At 35.5% G+C, this 18,709-nt stretch overlaps 1 protein-coding gene across 7 annotated transcripts in view; it reads right to left on the reverse strand.

Annotated features, from left to right (window-relative positions):
- The window catches only part of UTRN (utrophin), a 501,645-nt gene that overhangs the window by 250,724 nt on the left and 232,212 nt on the right, over window positions 1-18,709 (reverse strand). For all 7 annotated transcript variants that reach the window (XM_059941058.1, XM_059941060.1, XM_059941059.1 and 4 more), the window contains 4 exons: window positions 14,491-14,705; window positions 12,027-12,144; window positions 8,868-9,073; window positions 5,982-6,136 (listed from right to left, as the gene is read on the reverse strand). In XM_059941058.1, the coding sequence (XP_059797041.1) occupies window positions 5,982-6,136; window positions 8,868-9,073; window positions 12,027-12,144; window positions 14,491-14,705 (694 nt within the window). The remainder of the gene's footprint in view (window positions 1-5,981; window positions 6,137-8,867; window positions 9,074-12,026; window positions 12,145-14,490; window positions 14,706-18,709) is intronic.

The raw sequence follows: 18,709 nt of genomic DNA on the forward strand, positions 1-18,709 counted from the left end.
GTATTATTTTCTTTTTACTACCTGGCTCTTCCTATGAAAGGTAAGCTTCCTGGGGGGTAGGCACAGGGCATTGTTTATGGCTGAAGCTTCAGGGCTGATCACAGAGCTTGACAAAGATAAGGCTAAATAAATAAACATTTAATTAACTAACTCATGGGAAAAAAGAACAAATGAAAGCAAAGACAAAGGCTACAGGCACTGGTCCTTTAGGTTGTTTATTATGGAGTTAAATGCATTAAGAAAATAACTGCTTGCTTGAGCTTGATATGTACAAAATGAAAACATTAGTATTGTTAGGTATGTACCACAAAGACATTATTGGTAAATTTTTTTCAAAGGCAATAAAACAGTAATTGAAATATTAAAACAATATAACAAAAAAGGAAAATAAAGAAGAGTATAATTTTTACACTTTTCTTCTTTACCAGTTTCCTTCCCAGCTCAGAAGGGAAAACTAAAAACAAAATGCTAGCAATGAAAATAAAAGAAACAGGTTGGAAAATAAAGGTAACATTCAGGGAAAGAAGTAAGCTTCGGAGAGGATAAATCAAATTGACTGACCCAAATCTCTGAACCTCATACCAGCGTACAGGCTCAAAGGATATGGCTACCAGTACTTTTCACCTAAGCTCATTAATTTGGGAGTGACAGCTGCTACAACATTCATTTTAAGAGTGCAAAGGATGGGCCAGGTTGATGTCAGGCCATAGGACACAATCCCCATATGAGTATCTCCACTGACCACAGTTCAAAGAAATTGGCCAAATCAAACAATGGATAAATGCTGAAGAAGAACATTTCATTTTTATTAGTCAGTTGGGACAATAAACAATCACTGCTGAAAAAGTAATAACAGAAATAATGAAAGTTTCAAAATATACAATAAAAATAACTGGGAAAGCAATCAAAGGCAAATTCAAATTTTTGGAATGTAATGTTTTCAAAATAATCAAGGGCTTCACAAATTCAGTCTTTAGTATACACAATATTTATATAACCCCTTGTAAACTATGTGCATTCCACATGTCCAGCAGGACGTTATTAACAAGTTAATGAACATTAATTAGAAAGACAGTGTCATTTCTAAAGAAGAAAGTTCCTTCACTAGATAAATCTGTATTTGTGGCTCTCACATGAAATAAACTTTAAAAAATACTACACCCTTTCTTTCCAGGATGGTTAGACTTCCGCTTAGGCAGAAAAGACTTAAATGCAACGTAAATTCAGCAACTGTGATGATTTTACTAACTGCTATGGTCTGAATGTATCTGTCCTCCTCAAATTCCTATGTTGAAATCTCAATGCCCAATGCGATGGTATTAGGAGGTCGGTCGGCCTTTGGGAGATGATTAGGTCTTGAGGGCAAAGCCACCATGAATGAGGTTAATGACCTTATAAAAGAGGCCTGAGAAAGCTCTCTTACCCCTTCTGCCACATAGGGAAACGAGAAGTCTGCTACCCGGAAAAGGGTCTTCACCCGACCATGCTGGCACCCTGATCTCGGACTTCCAGCCTCCAGAAATTTGAGAAGTACATTTCTGTAGTTTCTAAGCCACCCAGTCTGTGGAGTTTGTTACAGAAGACTGAACAGACTAAGACACTAAACAAGAAAATTGCATTTTCTAAAAGTTTCATCTGGTAATAAACATTTAGAATATCTATATTGCACTCAGTAAATCAGATAACCAATTATTTTCTCATTAATGTAAATAGAGACTATTCAAAATGACTACAGACAAACAATTGACGATGACTAAACCTTCCACTAATTTAACCATACACAGTACTGTACAACAGACCAAAGGGCAACAGATTTATAAGGAAGACATAATATGACAGAGCAGATGATGATAATTTGGGGTAAACTTTTGTTGAGCACATACCGTGTATGAGGAACTTTTATACCTAATTCTTGATCCTAACAATAATCTTACCCATTAGATATGTTCTCTGCTTTACAACCAAGAAATTGAGATTCAGTGAGTTGAAATAACTTGGTCAAAGTTCACACAGATGTTAAGTGAATAAGTTGGGATGTTAATCAAGGATTGCCAGATACCACAGCCACTGTGCTTTTCGTCCTGCCTGTACAAACCGAGAAATGCCTAAAAGTAGGCAGCAAAAGATGGCTTCCGAGGGATGGAGGGCAAAGAGAAAAATACATAATAATTAATGATCTATAGGATAGTCTTTATAACATAAAGTTATATTGTCTCATTTCCTTCATAATATTTCAGCATAAATAACTATGTGTGTGTATATGTATGTGTGCAAGTATGTGCGTATGTGTATATACATACACATATACATGAACATATGCACTCCAGGGTTAAAATAACATTTCAGACCCACATGAGGCATCTACACTCTGAAAGTTACTATAAGCCCATTTCAATGATCATTATCTCAATTTGCACTACAAAATTTGTTAACTGGCATTAAGAGATGTAAGAAAAAATTTTCACCAGCAAAAAGAATAGTAGTCAAGATATGTCAATTAGTTTAAAATGTTAGAGACAGACCTGTTGTTTACAGAATCCAAAATACTGGGAGCCAGTTATGTTTAAGAATTAATAATTTTTTGTACATTAGAAAACTATTATTATGAATGTATCTAAATGACATGTTAACCCCAACTACGCCCTGAGGCAGCAAACACATTAATATTTCTGCAGCTAGGAACAAGGCTATTCACACTAAGCGGGATAAATAAAGACCATAATAAATAGCCTCATGTCAATTCAAAGCTTTCTGTTATCAGTGAGTATTGGATTTTGGCGTGGTAGATAAGGGATCGTGAATGGCCAAATGACTTAGTCCAACTGCAATTCAGACAAAACATTTCCTTTGAATGCTGATATTAAATTTCATATATTATACCATAATAATAGTGTTCCATGTGCAATATAATAACCCTTCACCCCTCCAGAATTTGGCTGACTACAATGTACATTCAGAATACGGCTGGGAGATGAGAGAAAAGCGATGGTGTAAAGGTGCTCCAGGGCCACTACAGCAGGCACAATGGCCATGTACTGGAGAGAGTTACATTTATTCGTAGCAGAGGCCCCCATATCTTTAATCAGATCTGGTTTCTAAACTCAACACAGGTAAGAACCAGTAAACAGAATCACAAAGATCTGAGAGGTGGGTACACAGAACCGTCATCAGCAATAGCTGAAGTTCTGACAGCAAAGAAGAAAAATAAAGCGATTTTTAAAGAAAGATAAAAGCCCAACTGCACAGTCAAAAAAGGCTTAGATTCCAATCTCAGCTCTGCCCATATGAGCTGTATGATCTTGGGTGTTCCTTAACTTCTCTCTACTTCAGTTTGTTCATCGAGATAATGTTGATGAAAATTCTTCCTATCTCCTATGGGTGCTGAGAGAATTAAATAAAATAATGCAAGTGAAGAGGTTAGCACAGAGCCTGACAACTAGGAGATGCCCAATAAAATTTATACGCTAAAAACGAAGCACAAAATCTCACAAAACATAGCAGCCTGAAAAAATTCACCACCAATTCTTCACAGCGTGGAGAGCATTGTCATAATTTAGTAAAGAAAAATATCATCTTGGCTCTGCCATGTGCCTTTGAACGTGTCATTTAACTTGTCTGAGGGAGCATTAGAGTAAGCCAAGCATTCTCGATGGAAGAGATACATGGTTCTTGGTGGTGCGAGGTGGCGGAGGGGAGTGGGAAAAATCTACTCTTTTTACGTATAAAGCGTAACTATAAAGTACAGAAACAGAGACACAGGATACCCGCGGTATTAAAATGTCCTGTGGGCAAGTATCTGAAAAGGATCCTTAGGCGGGGTGGATAATGTAAAAAAGGTTGAGAAACACCTGTTTAAATGAACTGTAAGGTCAGGTACAGCCCTTATAGTTTCTTAATTCTCTCTTCATAACAATAATGCCAAGAATTCAAAAAATGTTTAATATAGGTTCATGTACTTTGCTAAAGAAGGCAAGGAAAGATTTGTATATTTCAGAAAGATCTTCAATTAAACAGTTAAAAATTGTAAATATCATTGTGTTTAAAAGAGAAAATCCTGGCAATACACAGAAAACCCAGCTATCACTATGATGGGATCCCGTGAGCCACAATTTTGTTGTATTTTCTCTGCTTTATAGATAATAATATACCTAAATCATGTCTAAATATTAACATGTTTACTTATTTCCCCTAAAACACAGAAAGAAAATAGAATAAAGACGATTTGTAACTACCATAAAACTGGAACACTGTGGTTGTCTTAGCTATGATAAATGAAAGATCACCCTGGAATATAATTCATCTTTAATTGCCTCTTCCATCTAATCTAACCACTGCAGTAGGCTGTCTTAAAATATTTACAAAGTAAAAGCAAAAAAAGAACTGGAGTTGCTAAATAAAGCTGGCCACACATTCCTAAGTGATCAATGTTTCTGGTATTGTTTACAATAAAAACAAAGTCATAATTCTTACAGATAGAATCTGTGGAAACACATAGATAAAGTATGCTTAAGGACTATCTCTCTTAATGTTAAGGCTGGGTTTTTTAACTGAGATATAATTGACATACAACACTGTATTAGCTTTAGGTGTACAACAATGATTTGATATATGTATATATTGCAAAATGATTAGCACAGTACATTTAGTTAATATCCATCACTACACATGGTTACACATTTTTCTTGTGATAACTTTTAAGATTTAGTGACTTTCAAATACACAATACAGTATTGTTAACTATAATCACCATGCTGTATCTTACATCCCCAGAACTTATCTTGTAACTAGAAATTTGTACTTTAAAGCTGTTTTTAATTCCTCCTCTTCCCTGCCTTAGTTTTGGGATTCTTACTTTATCCAAATTACCTGTTACAACAAGAGAAAAGCAGTTGTACTAAAATGCTAGCAAGACCAATATTATAACTATATTCTGCTTTAAACACTTTGAAGTTTTGTATTTGCTATCCTTGTCTTTATTTTCTCCAGAATCCTAGGGATATGCAGCGACACATTCATGTTCATATACTGACTCATAATTCTTTCCTTTGAGTTTCCCAAAATTTACATTAGAGATTCTAACTAAAAATGACATTCTAAAAATGTACAAAATACCTCCATATCAAACCGTTACTAAATGCTTGTCCATACTTTATTACGAGTAATATATATCATAAAGTGTTCTGATATTATCCATTTTATTCACTGCAAAATAAATGTGGTTTTGATATCAAGTTAGCTTTCAGGCAGTTGCATCTGAATGTTCAAGATGTGTGAAACCATAATTTCATTTAGACACAGGTATTCACAGTACTATGCAGGAAGCAAACACTTTTTTACTGATGATGAATATAAATATGCAATCTTAAAGAGATGCTAACCATTGTTTACAGTGCCTCAAATTCTAGATGCTCAAGTGACAGAAAAATTTCTCTTATAAACCCGTATGCTATTTTAGACTGTTCCAAATATACTGATGAGACAGAGTAACGAAAAGAAAAGATAATAAGTTAGTTGAAGCCCAACATACACTTAGTATACTTCAGGAGTCTAGTGTGGATCCGTGTGTTCTCAGCCAAAACCGAGGACGACCTGACCAAATAGCATACTGTTTTAATTACCGTTAGGGATAATATTACCCTGATGCCTCTGTAATACCTAAGTGTTCCTTACCATCAGAGTACTACAAAATGTACTCTAGGCAATGCCAAGAGGCATAAGAAAATCAGAACACATAAAATGATCACGGGCAAGGTTTAGACTCATTCAAGGAAAAATTCCATTGCAGAAATTCAAGTACCTAATGTATAAATATACACTCTGTACTAAGTGTGATAATACTAACTCAGTACAGCATAAACATTTAAAAATAATAATAAAATATGTGACCTGTTCCACACGCTTCCATGAGAAAGCCAAAGCAATCAAATTCTCAACTTGACAACATACATACATACATATACCTGCCAGGGCCTTAGCATTACCTTTGTTTTAGATTGATCCATGATGTTTTCAAGTACTCCGTGGTTTCCTTCACATTCCTCGTGTCATCACTGCCATATTCCTCCAGCAGTTTCTGCAGGACGTTGTCGAATGCCATTACGATACCAGCACCAGGAGCCAGTTCTTGAAGCAACATCTAAGGTGTAATTTCAGATGTAATTGTTAGACTGGATCACTCAATAACAAGTATGACCAAAACACCGGTCCTTCCGGTAGGTTTTAATATGTTATAGACACAGATATCAAAAGAAGGAAACAAATTATAAAACAAACTCTTGCACATAAGCTCAAACAAAAATAATTCTGGAAGTGAAAAGTGATCAGGTACATAGCAGATAACATTAAAAGACTACTGTCTTTTCTTCTTTGATATGTTTTACTTCTTCAAACCAGTTGTCATCTTTCATTCCTATTGCTATATCTGATCCTTACGGGAACATGTATCTTATAGGAATGAACTTACTATAGAGTTATATGTGCACTATATGTGCTTGAAGATATGGAAAGGGCAACAACATGGAAGTCTTCTTGTCCCTGGATCACTGTGTATCACTGTTTACAAAGTTAACTGCTTGGGTGGATCCAGTAGCTAAGCAAGGTTTACTGAGAGTTGCTTGAATAAACTAAATTGATGCTGTATGTCCATAGGCATTGGTTCCTTGATAAATTTTTTTCCACCTCTGAGAGCGCTTGTATCAAGATACTCCCCATGAAATCTAAATGACAAATAAATGCTCTTAAAATGATTTTTGTAGCGACTAGCAGAAAAATCCACCCTAAAGTTCCAGAATAGAACTACGCTGCTGATTAGAAAAGAATATTCTTTTTGAATTATGGTTTTCTCCAGGTATATGCCCAGTAGTGGGATTGCTGGGTCATATGGTAGCTCTATTTTTAGTTTTTTAAGGAACCTCCGTACTGTTCTCCATAGTGGTTGTATCAATTTACATTCCCACCAACAGTGCAGGAGGGTTCCATTTTCACCACACCCTTTCCAGCATTTATTGTTTCTAGATTTTTTGATAATGGCCATTCTGACCCGTGTGAGGTGATACCTCAGATGAATGGATAAAGAAAATGTGGCACATATATACAATGGAATATTACTCAGCCATAGAAAGAAATAAAATTGAGTTATTTGTAGTAAGGTGGATGGACCTAGAGTCTGTCATACAGAGTGAAGTAAGTCAGAAAGAGAAAAACAAATACTGTATGCTAATGCATACATATGAAATCTAAAAAAAAAAAATGGTACAGGGCTTCCCTGGTGGTGCAGTGGTTAAGATTCCACCTGCCAATGCAGGGGACATGGGTTCGAGCCCTGGTCCGGGAAGATCCCACAGGCCACCAAGCAACTAAGCCCGTGTGCCACAACTACTGAGCCTGCGCTCTAGAGTCCATGAGCCACAACTACTGAAGCCCGCACGCCTAGAGCCCGTGCTCCGCAACAAGAGAAGCCACCGCAATGAGAAGCCCGCGCACCGCAACGAAGAGTAGCCCTCGCTCGCCGCAACTAGAGAAAGCCCGCGCGCAGCAACGAAGACCCAACGCAGCCCAAAGTTAATTAATTAATTAATTTTTAAAAAATGGCACTGATGAACCTAGTGGCAGGGCAGGAATAAAGACGTAGACATAGAGAATGGACTTGAGGACATGGAGCGGGAGGGGGAAGCTGGGGCGAAGTGAGAGTAGCATCAACATACATACACTACCAAATGTAAAATAGATAGCTAGTGGGAAGCATCAGCATAGCACAGGGAGATCAGCTCGGTGCTTTGCAACGACCTAGAGGGGTGGGATAGGGAGGGTGTGAGGGAGGCTCAAGAGGGAGGGGATATGGGGATATATGTATGCATATGGCTGATTCACTTTGTTGTACAACAGAAACTAACACAGTATTGCGAAGCAATTATACTCCAATAAGGATGTATTAAAAAAAAAGAATATTCTGAATATGATGATTGAAACATTGATATCACTTTTAACTGTATTCCTCTGGTTAAGTGTCCAGGGGCTTTGCTGATTATTACTTTTGAGTCATTTGGTGAAGACAAACCAGCAGATAGCATAAACACAGAGAATGATCCAGGAAACCAGGATACCTGGCCAGGATACCTGGCCACTTGCTTTTTAAGTTGTAACCATGGAAAGTCTACATGTCTGAAGAATAAAAACACTCTCTGAGACTTTTCCCATATATCCTTTATTATATTCTTCACAAGCGTACACTTTCATTTAGGCTATCTGAAGGGTAAATAAATGTTACACCAAAGTATAACCTAACAACCATAACCACCAACTCAAGAATATTTTCTATGATTGTAGAGATTTAAAATAGCACTTTAAAAATACCATAAGTGTTCAATATCATCAACTCTATAATCAAACTAATCACAAAAAAGGTACCTGCTATGATGATATTGATAAAATGGTTTGGTTATAAAGGTATTAAAAGAAACTAAACTTACTTAATACTTGATTTGTTCACTACAGTAGCCCTCAAATGAAAGTCTCAGGAGATTTCATAAATAAAAAAAATACCTTCAGGGTAGATATGGAAGGGAACAAAAAGGAGGGTTCCTGGGATCCTGAAAATGTTTTCTTTCTAGATGCTGGTTCATGGGTAAGTTCCATTTGCAAAGAGTCAGTGAGCTATAAATCTAGGATATATGTACATTTCTATTTGTTATGCCTCCAGAAATTTTTCAAAAACCTTCCTCGTCAAATTCTTTCTATAAATTTCAGTGTACATTCTAAGCACTTGGGAAAACATTATGACAAGGGTCCTAAAAATTACAGTTAGCAACAGAACAAAACAAGCACATCCCACAAATTGATAATGCCAGAAAGTATCTAATGAGTCTTACTTGATTATCAGAAATTTGTTTGATAAGCGGATCCCTTCGAGCTTGTTGAAGAATATAGAGGCGAGCCTCGTATTTTCTCATGAGCTCCTCCATCTCTTCCCTGTGGTCATCCCACTGAAGACTGTCAATAATCATGTCCTCCAGCCGCTGCTGTCGTAACTCCACACCATGCTGGGTGCTATCCCACTGGTTCTTGACCTTTTCCACTGGAGGAGGCATTATATATATTTTTTTAAATCCCAGAAAGTAACTATCAGGAAAGGGAAAAAATACCTGATACCAAATTCATCACAAATAAGGTTATATATAGAAAAGAGAAAGGAGGCAAAATGGTACATACATTTTAAAGGAATTTTATTATGTTTGCCACACTGTATGACTGATATATTTCTGAAACCATCCTTGAAGAAAAAATCTTGAATTAAACTCTATTTTAAATGCATTAAAATATCTCACAATAAAAATACTATTATAGATGTTTAAAAAAAAAAAAAAAAATACTATTATAAACTGACAAGCCAAAAATTATAAAGAAAATAAATTCCTACCTAATTTATATTTACAGAACTTGAAGAAGGTAGATTTTAACAGTACATTATGAGTGAACTTTATGACCAAAGATATAGTCACTTGTCATCCTCTAAGGAAATGCTCTAAGGTAGTATTGATTTTAAAAGAAAATAAAATACTTAAGAATACTTTTCACATTTGTTTTACTGTAGCATAAAACCTCTCTAAAAGGAAGTGTTTTTATATATTCAAGAGAAGCGCTAAAAGTAAATTAGATTCAAGTTCTAGGTATCCAGCAGTTTTTTATTATTAAAAAAAATCCATATTGGCTCTTTTCCTCTCTCTTTTTTATTGTTTCTATTTCTCTTTCTTTCATTCTCTCTTTCTGTCTCTTTCTCTTTTCCTTTTCTCTCCCTTACTTTCTTTCCTCTTGTATTTTTAACATGTGTCAAGGAAAAAGAGATCTAAGGAAACTTGAACTTTTGATTAATTACTTCAGGGGCAATTCATGATTTGAACTGAAGTACTAGTAAGCAATAACTTTAAATATCTTCAACAACCCATTCGTAATAAGTAGGTAGAAAGCTAGAAACAAACTTCTAGAAGATGCCTTGTATGCCAGAAAGACTGAAGGACTATAGTTAAGCACCAGGCCAAGAAGAACTTAACTAAAAAATAACATTGCACCTAAGTCATAATGAGACCTTTTGGTAAAATTCTTCAAACAATACTGGGTTATAGTAAACCATTAAGAGCTATCAGTTTAAGACTGTTCAGAAAAATGTAAATTATACTTATGTATAATAATTCTAAAAAATTGTTCAGTGAGATTATTTTATGCTGTCTTATCTAACAGTTTAAATAAATTGCTTACGTTTTAACTTAGGGAGAGGGAAAATTTATTGTAATGGTTTACTTGTCAGTTACAAAGTTACATAAAGTACTATAACTAATAGAATCCTTTAATACTGAACAAATAAAACTAAAGATATCAAGTGACAGCAAGTATCAGAGGTTTATCATAAAAGATAAGCAAATTATCTTATTCATTGGAAATAAGTGCAAAAAGCAAGTTACTATTGGTAGTACCCTCTGGCTGAGGGTGGTTTTTCATATAATGAATAGTGATATGGACCATGCAGCCTCTATACCAGAAAAAACTGAGAGAAAACAAAAAGAGGGAGTTAAATTGAAAAAGGAAGGTATTCGGGAGAAGAAAACCTTAAAGCAAACTTTGGACAGAAAGGAGGGGTGGAGGAAAAAACAAAAGATGGTAGAAAACGCAAAGTGGAGAAGCCTTTGTAAATAGTTTGGTGTCACCAAAGCTGAGAAGCTCCTTTGCCACGTGATGGAAAACAGGGTCACTCCAGAGTTCGATAGGCAGAAGCAATCCACCAGTTAATTAAAAAAAAAAAAAAAAAAAGGTGGGAAAGAAAGAAAATGGTTTACTTAGTAAAAATAAACCAATATTGTGACACACTAAAAGTTCTCTGCTAACTCATCTTTTACAATAACCTTGCTGCTGCAACATTTATTTTGAAATCAAAACAGTTTTTATAGGGGGAATAGTTGACTTTCCTTCAGAAATATTAGACTAGGTAATAAAATATCTTCCAGTTTATATTCTGCCACAAATAAATATTTATTAAGTAACTAATTGGTACTGGGCCCTGGGGGAGCCCACAGGGCCAAAAAGGGGAGTATTTACAATCTATGGAGGGGAGAGAGAATTAACTGTGAGATCTACAATGAAATTATGGGGGAAAAGGTCACAGCAGGAACTAAAGATAGAAAATATAGTTCACCAGAGACTAAAAGAGGGTGGGAGAGACTTCACAAAGAAGGTGACATTTTAGCTGCTGAGTAGAATTTCACCTGGGGAGAGGCCAAGGAGAAAAAAATAACGTGAATAAAGGTAAGGAGACTAAGAAATGTCAGGGCGTTTTAAAGAATATATACAGTACAGAATAGTTACAGACAGTGCTGAGGGCTAAAGAGAGAAAGGGAGTGATGGAAGCAGACAGTGATTGCCCCTATGTGACATTCTTGAGAATTTTGACTTTGTTTTGTACGTCATACAGATTTAACGGATGCTTTTAAGCCAGAAAGCAAATTTGAAACAGGGAACTTTGTTGTTGCTGTTTTGTATTTAATTTTTGTTTTGTTTTATTTTGTATTTAACTAAAGTATTCCCAACTTAGTGCCAGGCACACAGGTGTATAGTAACTGCTCAATAAATATTTTTGGAATGACTTTTGAGAAGATGAGTTAAGAGACACGGTAAGATTTGGTTTCCGTGAATATAACAGAAGAATGGATTTGCATTCCTATGGGTTTCTCTAACTTTTGTTTTTTTTGGTTCCTTTAAAAGAAATTCTAACTTAAAAGAAAAAACTTCAATGTATCAGTAATTACTTAAAAGTAATGATATTAATACTTTCAGGAATTCATAAGGGAATTGTGACAATGTTCACAAAAAATAAAAAACAAGGGAAAGCTATGTTATTAATAGAGTATCAAATATCAAATCATCAAATAATATTAATTTCTGGTTGAATAATCTTCACAAATGTATGTGTGTGTGTGTGTGTGTGTGCTACCATTTTCAGGGAAAGTGAATGATGATATATAATTTTTTTAAAAACCTACATTTTTCTGTGATTGCTGTTCTCACATCTGAACTGGAAGCTTTATTTTTCAAATTCTGTGCCAATGTAAAAACATAATCAAGCTGAGGATGGCGCTGTTCTAAGTCAGCCTTTGTGATCTGTTAAGACAAAATGATTGTTAAAATAGGTTAATAAGCCATATGATAAAATAGTAACAAAGCAAAATTGGTGTGCTGACATCAAAGTTGTTGTTTTCCTCCTATAAGAGATAGTGATGCATCAGTGACGTAGCGGAGAAAGTGCAGGAATTGAAGTCAGAGGTCCTAGGTTCAAGTCTCAGCTCTCCCGCTTATCACCTGGATCACCAGGCAAGGCACTTTACCTCTCTGTGGTTTTGTTGTTTTTTTTTTTTTTAAAGATTTATTGATTGATTGATTGATTGATTGCTATGTTGGGTCTTCGTTTCTGTGCTAGGGCTTTCTCTAGTTGCGGCGAGCGGGGGCCACTCTTCATCACGGTGCGCGGGCCTCTCACTGTCGCGGCCTCTCTTGTTGCGGAGCACAGGCTCCAGACGCGCAGGCTCAGCAGTTGTGGCTCACGGGCCTAACTGCTCCACAGCATGTGGGATCTTCCCAGACCAGGGCTCGAACCCGTGTCCCCTGCATTAGCAGGCAGATTCTCAACCACTGCGCCACCAGGGAAGCCCTCTCTGTGTTTTTATTTTCACAAAAAGAAATAATAAAATGCTTGCAGTTCAGCTATATCAACTCTGAGGAAATTAAACGAAGAAAATCTCTTTGAAAACTAAAAAGTGCTTTCAAAACATCAGCAGTGATTTCTGCAGCTGATGCTTTGCATATCTGTCCTACATCAGATATGAACATAAACTAATGGCATCTACAGGGATGGAGGTAAAGTATTAGAAAAATCCTAATTGGAATAACTGAAAATTAAATAATCTTAGACATGAAAAACTGCTGCTCTAGAAAGTTTGTGTCTCTTAGTACTAACAAATATGGGAGAAAAGTTAGCAACATCAGGAAAATGGTGTGTTTTAAGTATAGAACTAATAGCCATAAAGATTAGAAAACAATTTCCAAAGATTCTCTCCCAGCTCTTCCTCTGTGAGTTCACTAATTTTTCAGATTTCAATTATTCCTACAGTGTCAAATATTATTTCTAAATGGCTTATTCACAACTTCTAATCCTGAATCGCAAAGAAACAGTTCAATGAATGCTGATCATTTCCTTCCAAATGGCATAAGGGCCTCTCAACACAGCATATTTGAAACTAAGTCAATCAAACCCTCATCCACATTCCATTTCTTCTGTGCCTGATTTCTGCTAATTGCAATGGCATCATCGCAGCCCCTCGGCAAGGGCTCTTCTCCTTGTTTGAAGCATCTCGTGCACAATTCCCAGTCTTCTTACTCAAGCACAGCATTGTTATCATCAGTCTCCAGCCACAATTTTAAAAAGAAAAAGGGAAAAACAAGATGTTTGGCAACTGCTTACAGACTAAACGTCCAAAGAGCTTTGCGTGGTCTACAAGCTCCTTCACAATGTGAACTTGAGCTGCCTTTGCTCTCTTACTTCCCACTACACCTCTTTCCTGCACAATTCTTGACCCAATATCCTTCATGCTCCTCACCTCATGTCTTTATTCACCCTGGTCCCTATACCAGGAGTGCCATTTATTTTGTCTCTAAATGTCAAAGTTCCATGTAGTCTGCCTTCCTTCACTGTGGAGGTAATCCCTTTCCTCATTCTGGCTCCCCCTTACAGGTGGTGTGTACCTGTCCCGCAGCTTTTATTAGACTGTGCCTGGCCACACATGTTTTTAATATGGGAATAAAACTGATACTTACCTCACAAGATTATTAAAGTGAATGAAATAATACATGTAAAATACTCAGAAAAATACCTAGCATACATTAAGCACTTAATAAGAGTTAGCAAGAGCTGTTATTATTTCATGGTTCATTCCCAGTTTCTATCTGGTATATTCTTTTCAATATCCCTAGACAGCACACAGCCCAGTACCAAAGACACACTAAATGGGGAAAAAGAACTTTACAAATTGATATTAGATGGCATATGTATAGAAATAAAACTGTAGTCAGGATATTCTCACTTATGATGTCAGCAATTAAACAAATAAGCTCATTATGAAATATAAATTGAAAAGGCGCTTCAACAAATTATTCTACATGACACTAGGCATTAAATGTAACACCAATTTACATTTATACTGATGTGGCTGGATTTACGATATCAGTTTTAGATCATAAAAATACAGTGACTCTACAGCTCACGTTGTTAAACCTGTTCTTACGAAAACAGCACAAATGCAAGAAAAGCTTTACTCGTCAGAGCTAGCCCAGGATGGCTGTTTGACAGGTCAAGAATTTTTTAAAGCTCATTCTCCCAGAGTATAAGATAAACAAAAGTGATCCAAACAGATCTTGGTGTTTCCATGACAAGCCTTTACACTAGGTACCTACTTTCATTCGGGAGATTGTCTTATTGATCTCTTCTACATCCCCGACGGTGACAATGTTGGACTTCAGCATCTGGTCGATCAACGCCAGCCAGTCGGCCAGTTCTGTTATCGTTTTATCCAGATCAGCAGGAACTGAAATTTCTGAAGGACGAGGAGACGGAACAGGAATATCTGATGCAGATGATGCTAGCACCACCTTTTGGACACTGGGATGAGCTGAAATAAAAAACGTAGCGAAGTATCAATAACACAGCAGGATAATCTGACTGTGGTGATGTAATGGTGACATGTATGTGTATTTATGTAAAACTTAGTTTAAGTAAAACAATTGAAAGAGGTTTTTATTTTTTAATACTGAAATGGCAATGGTATTTCCTGAAGTATCTATATGTCTTTGGTTGCCATAATGGCAATTAAACACACAGTCTCACCACATTCTAGGGCAGCAATAACTCAAAAGTAACTAACGCTGATATCAAGAGAAAATAAAATAAAAAGTACATCAACCATGAGAAAATTAGGAGTGTTATTTTATTTTGTCAAGATGTTTTTGCTTTAATTGTAAAGCCATTTTATTTGTAATTTTCTGTTCTTTTTCACTTCCCTTTACAACATGAGCATTAGTCATTTTTAATAAACATCACTGTGAACACCTATGTAATAATCTATGTATATAGTCTCTAACTTTTGGTTACCTCTTTTCCTACAGCTGGATACTTAGACTACTCCTGAACTTTTACTTTAAAAAAGAGCTTGCATATACGGTCAACTAATATTTGACAAGGGAGCCAAGAATATACAATGGAGAAAAGATAGCCTTTTCAATAAATGGTGCTAAGATAATTGAACATTCACACATAAAACAGTAAATTTGGACCCATGTCTTACACCACTCGCAAAAAACTAACTCAAAATGGATTAAAGACTTAAATGTAAGACCCGAAACCATGAAACTCCTAGAGGAAAACAGAGGAATAAAGCTCCTTGACCTGGGTCATGGTGTTGACTCTTTGAGTATGCAACAAAATCAAAACTGAACAAGTGGGACTACATCAAACTAAAAAGCTGCTACACAGCAAAAGAAGCCATCAACACAACAAAGTGAAAAGACAACCTACACAGAATGGGAAAAAAAATATGTGCAAACTGTATATCTGATAAGGGGTTAGTATTGAAATGTATACATATAATTCAGACATAAGAAAGGAGAAAATCCTATCATTTTAGACACCATGGATGGACCTTGAAGGCATTATGCTAAGTAAGTCAGACAGAGAAAGACAAATACGTATGATCTCATATATGGTATCTAAAAAGAAAAAAATTCATAGGAAAAGAGATCAATCAGACCTGTGGTTACCAGAGGTGAAGGGTGTGGGGAGAGGAAATTGAAGAAAGGTGGTCAAAAGGTACAAACTTCCAGTTACAAGATAAACAAGTACCAAGGATGTAATGTACAACATGAAGACTATAGTTAACACTGCTGTATGATACATAGGACAGTTTTTGAGAGTAAATCTTATGGGTTCTCATCATAAGGAGAAATTTTTTTTCCTTTTTTCTTTTTTTAATTGTATCTATATGAGAAGATGATCCATTTATGGTAATCACTTCACAATACATGTAAATCAAACCATCATGCTGTATGCCTTAAACTTATACAGTGATGTATGTCAATTATTTCTCAATAAAACTGGAAAAAAACTGGGTGTAAAGAAGCATAGAACTTAACACAGGTGCAGCTATAGCCATCTGTCAAGGATATTTAAATTCCTATCACAACACTGCGTCAGAGAACAAAAAGAATAATATTAAGGAAATTCAAAAAAAGTGCTTTTGCTCTTAGACTTTGCCTACTTATCATCTTCTAAATGAGGTCTCTTGATATTCTTTTTAAAATTTCAATATCCTCTCAGCACACCTGATTTCCTCCTGTGCTCCACGGCCAACCTCAGTGGCACAGTCTCTCTTACACTTCTCTCTTTTTCTTCCAATATACCATGTATTTCACTTATTTATTATGTGTATTTACTGATGAATCCCTGACACCTAGAACTATACCTGGCACATAGTAGGTGCTCAATAAATATTTGTTGAATTAAAAAAAAATTTGCAAAAGAAAAACAACAAAAACCAGAAAAAAAAAGAACTTGCAAGAAGTATCTTTTTGTGTATTCTTTACAGTTCTGATTGCCACCTTAGTAGAAATTTCCCAAAACAGAATTACTAGGTTAAAAAATGTGAAAAAATTTAATGTATCTACTACTGATTGCCAAATTGTTTTCCTTAAAAGTTGGAAATTTAGACTTCCAGCAGTGTGTGGAATTGATGAACATCCTGCATCCACACAAACAAAATTCTATCTCTACGGATAAACACACATCTTTCACCATTGCTTCATTTCATGTCTTCTTGGCTACCAGTGAGGATAAATATTCTTCATGTTTGGTAATCAAATATGGTATAATTTACAACTGTATGTGTTCTTTATCTGCTTCCTTATCAATTTGGATGAACTCTTTATGCAAGAAGGATAAACCCCATCACATTGCTGAAAACAGTGTTTCTATTTTAGGATTTAATTTTTTTTCTTCTTAACATATAGATGTTAACAAAGTTCGGTTGAGCAAATCCATAAATCTGTCTTGGGGGACTGTTTTCTCAGAACTTACTCTTGTCTTCTCCGAAGATCTGATATATATTTTCTCTATATTTTTTGTTTGTATGTTTTTGTCTTATTTTGAACAGTGGGAGACTGGTAATTGTTTTTCTTTAGTTTTTATACAAGAGGTGGTTGAATTAATTATTAGATCTATCTAGACCCATTTTAGCATACAGTATATTAAATGAGGCTTAAATAATTTTCTAAAAAATGAAATCAATCTGTAAATTCAGCACAATTAAAAAAAAAATCCCAACAGGTTTGTGTGTAACTTGACCAAATTATACATTCAAATTTTGATTTTAAAATTAATATAGGAAAGAAAAGGGCCAAGAACAGTCAAAACATTTTATTTTTGATAGAGTCATGCCCTACCAGATATTTAGTTGTATTACTCAGCTAATAATGAATGATTAACCTCGTGTATTACAGATCCAGACATTCAAACAGACCACTAGAAGAGAACAGCCACAGTGCGTAGGTGGCAAAGAAGCCTGACCTTGGCAGAGACTACATTATAGATCAATGAGGAGGAATTTACTGGTCAATAAATGATGCTGGGAAAAGCGGTGACCCATGGCTGCAGCAGGAAGATGATGGGACAGATTTTGACCTCACATGCACCTTAGGAAAATTAATTTTCAGTGGAATTAAGGACCTGAATATGAAAACTAAAATTGTAAAATATAGAAGAATATCTTTATGACTTCAGAGTAATAAAGGATTTCTAAAATAAATCACAAGAAGGAAAGCTATTAGTAGATCATTAATGTTTAAGAATTCTGAAAATAGTACCACAAATAAAAAATTTAAAAGCCACAGATTAAGGGAGAAGGTATTTGCAATGCACATTCCAGACAAGGAATTAGTAACAAAAGTAGTTTTTTCAAACTCAAAAAACATCAACCAGCAATCCACAGAAGAGGAAATAAGAAAGACAATAAACATATTTTTAAAAGGCTCAAGCACACAGGTAATTGAGGAAACGCAAATTAAAATGAAGTGCCCTATCTCCACAGGTCATAGGTTCCAAATGTGATGTCTGGGGAGCTCTGGGTCCCTAGAGACCCTTCCACGGGGTGTGGATGCCAAAACTACGATCATCATCATAATAAGTTATTTGCCTCTTCCTGCTCATTCCTTCTGAAATGTAGAGTGGCGTTTTACTCAAGGCTACATGACATATGGTATCACGATAGAGCGAATGAAGAAGCAGATACAAGAATCCAGGTGTCTTCTCTTATGGCAGAAATTTAAAGATTTTCAAAAATGTAATGCCATATCACTTTTCTAAGTTTTTTTTGTTTTGGAAAATATGCTTTCTTATGTTAATATCTTATAAAATATATTATTAACAGAATGTTTTTTATTATTGTTATTTTAACAAGTTAATAAACAAATAACTTTTGAAATTTCTCAGTTTTACTTTCTAACTAGGTAAATATTGATAGACATAACTCACACAAACAAAAGGTCTTTGGGGGTAATCAATAATTTTAAAAAGCATACAGCGGTCCTGGGAATAAAATGTTGGAGCGCTGGAAACAATGTAGAACAA

Source organism: Balaenoptera ricei, chromosome 12 (assembly GCF_028023285.1).
Source record: "Balaenoptera ricei isolate mBalRic1 chromosome 12, mBalRic1.hap2, whole genome shotgun sequence".
In the NCBI taxonomy this organism is placed as follows: Eukaryota; Metazoa; Chordata; class Mammalia; order Artiodactyla; family Balaenopteridae; genus Balaenoptera; species Balaenoptera ricei.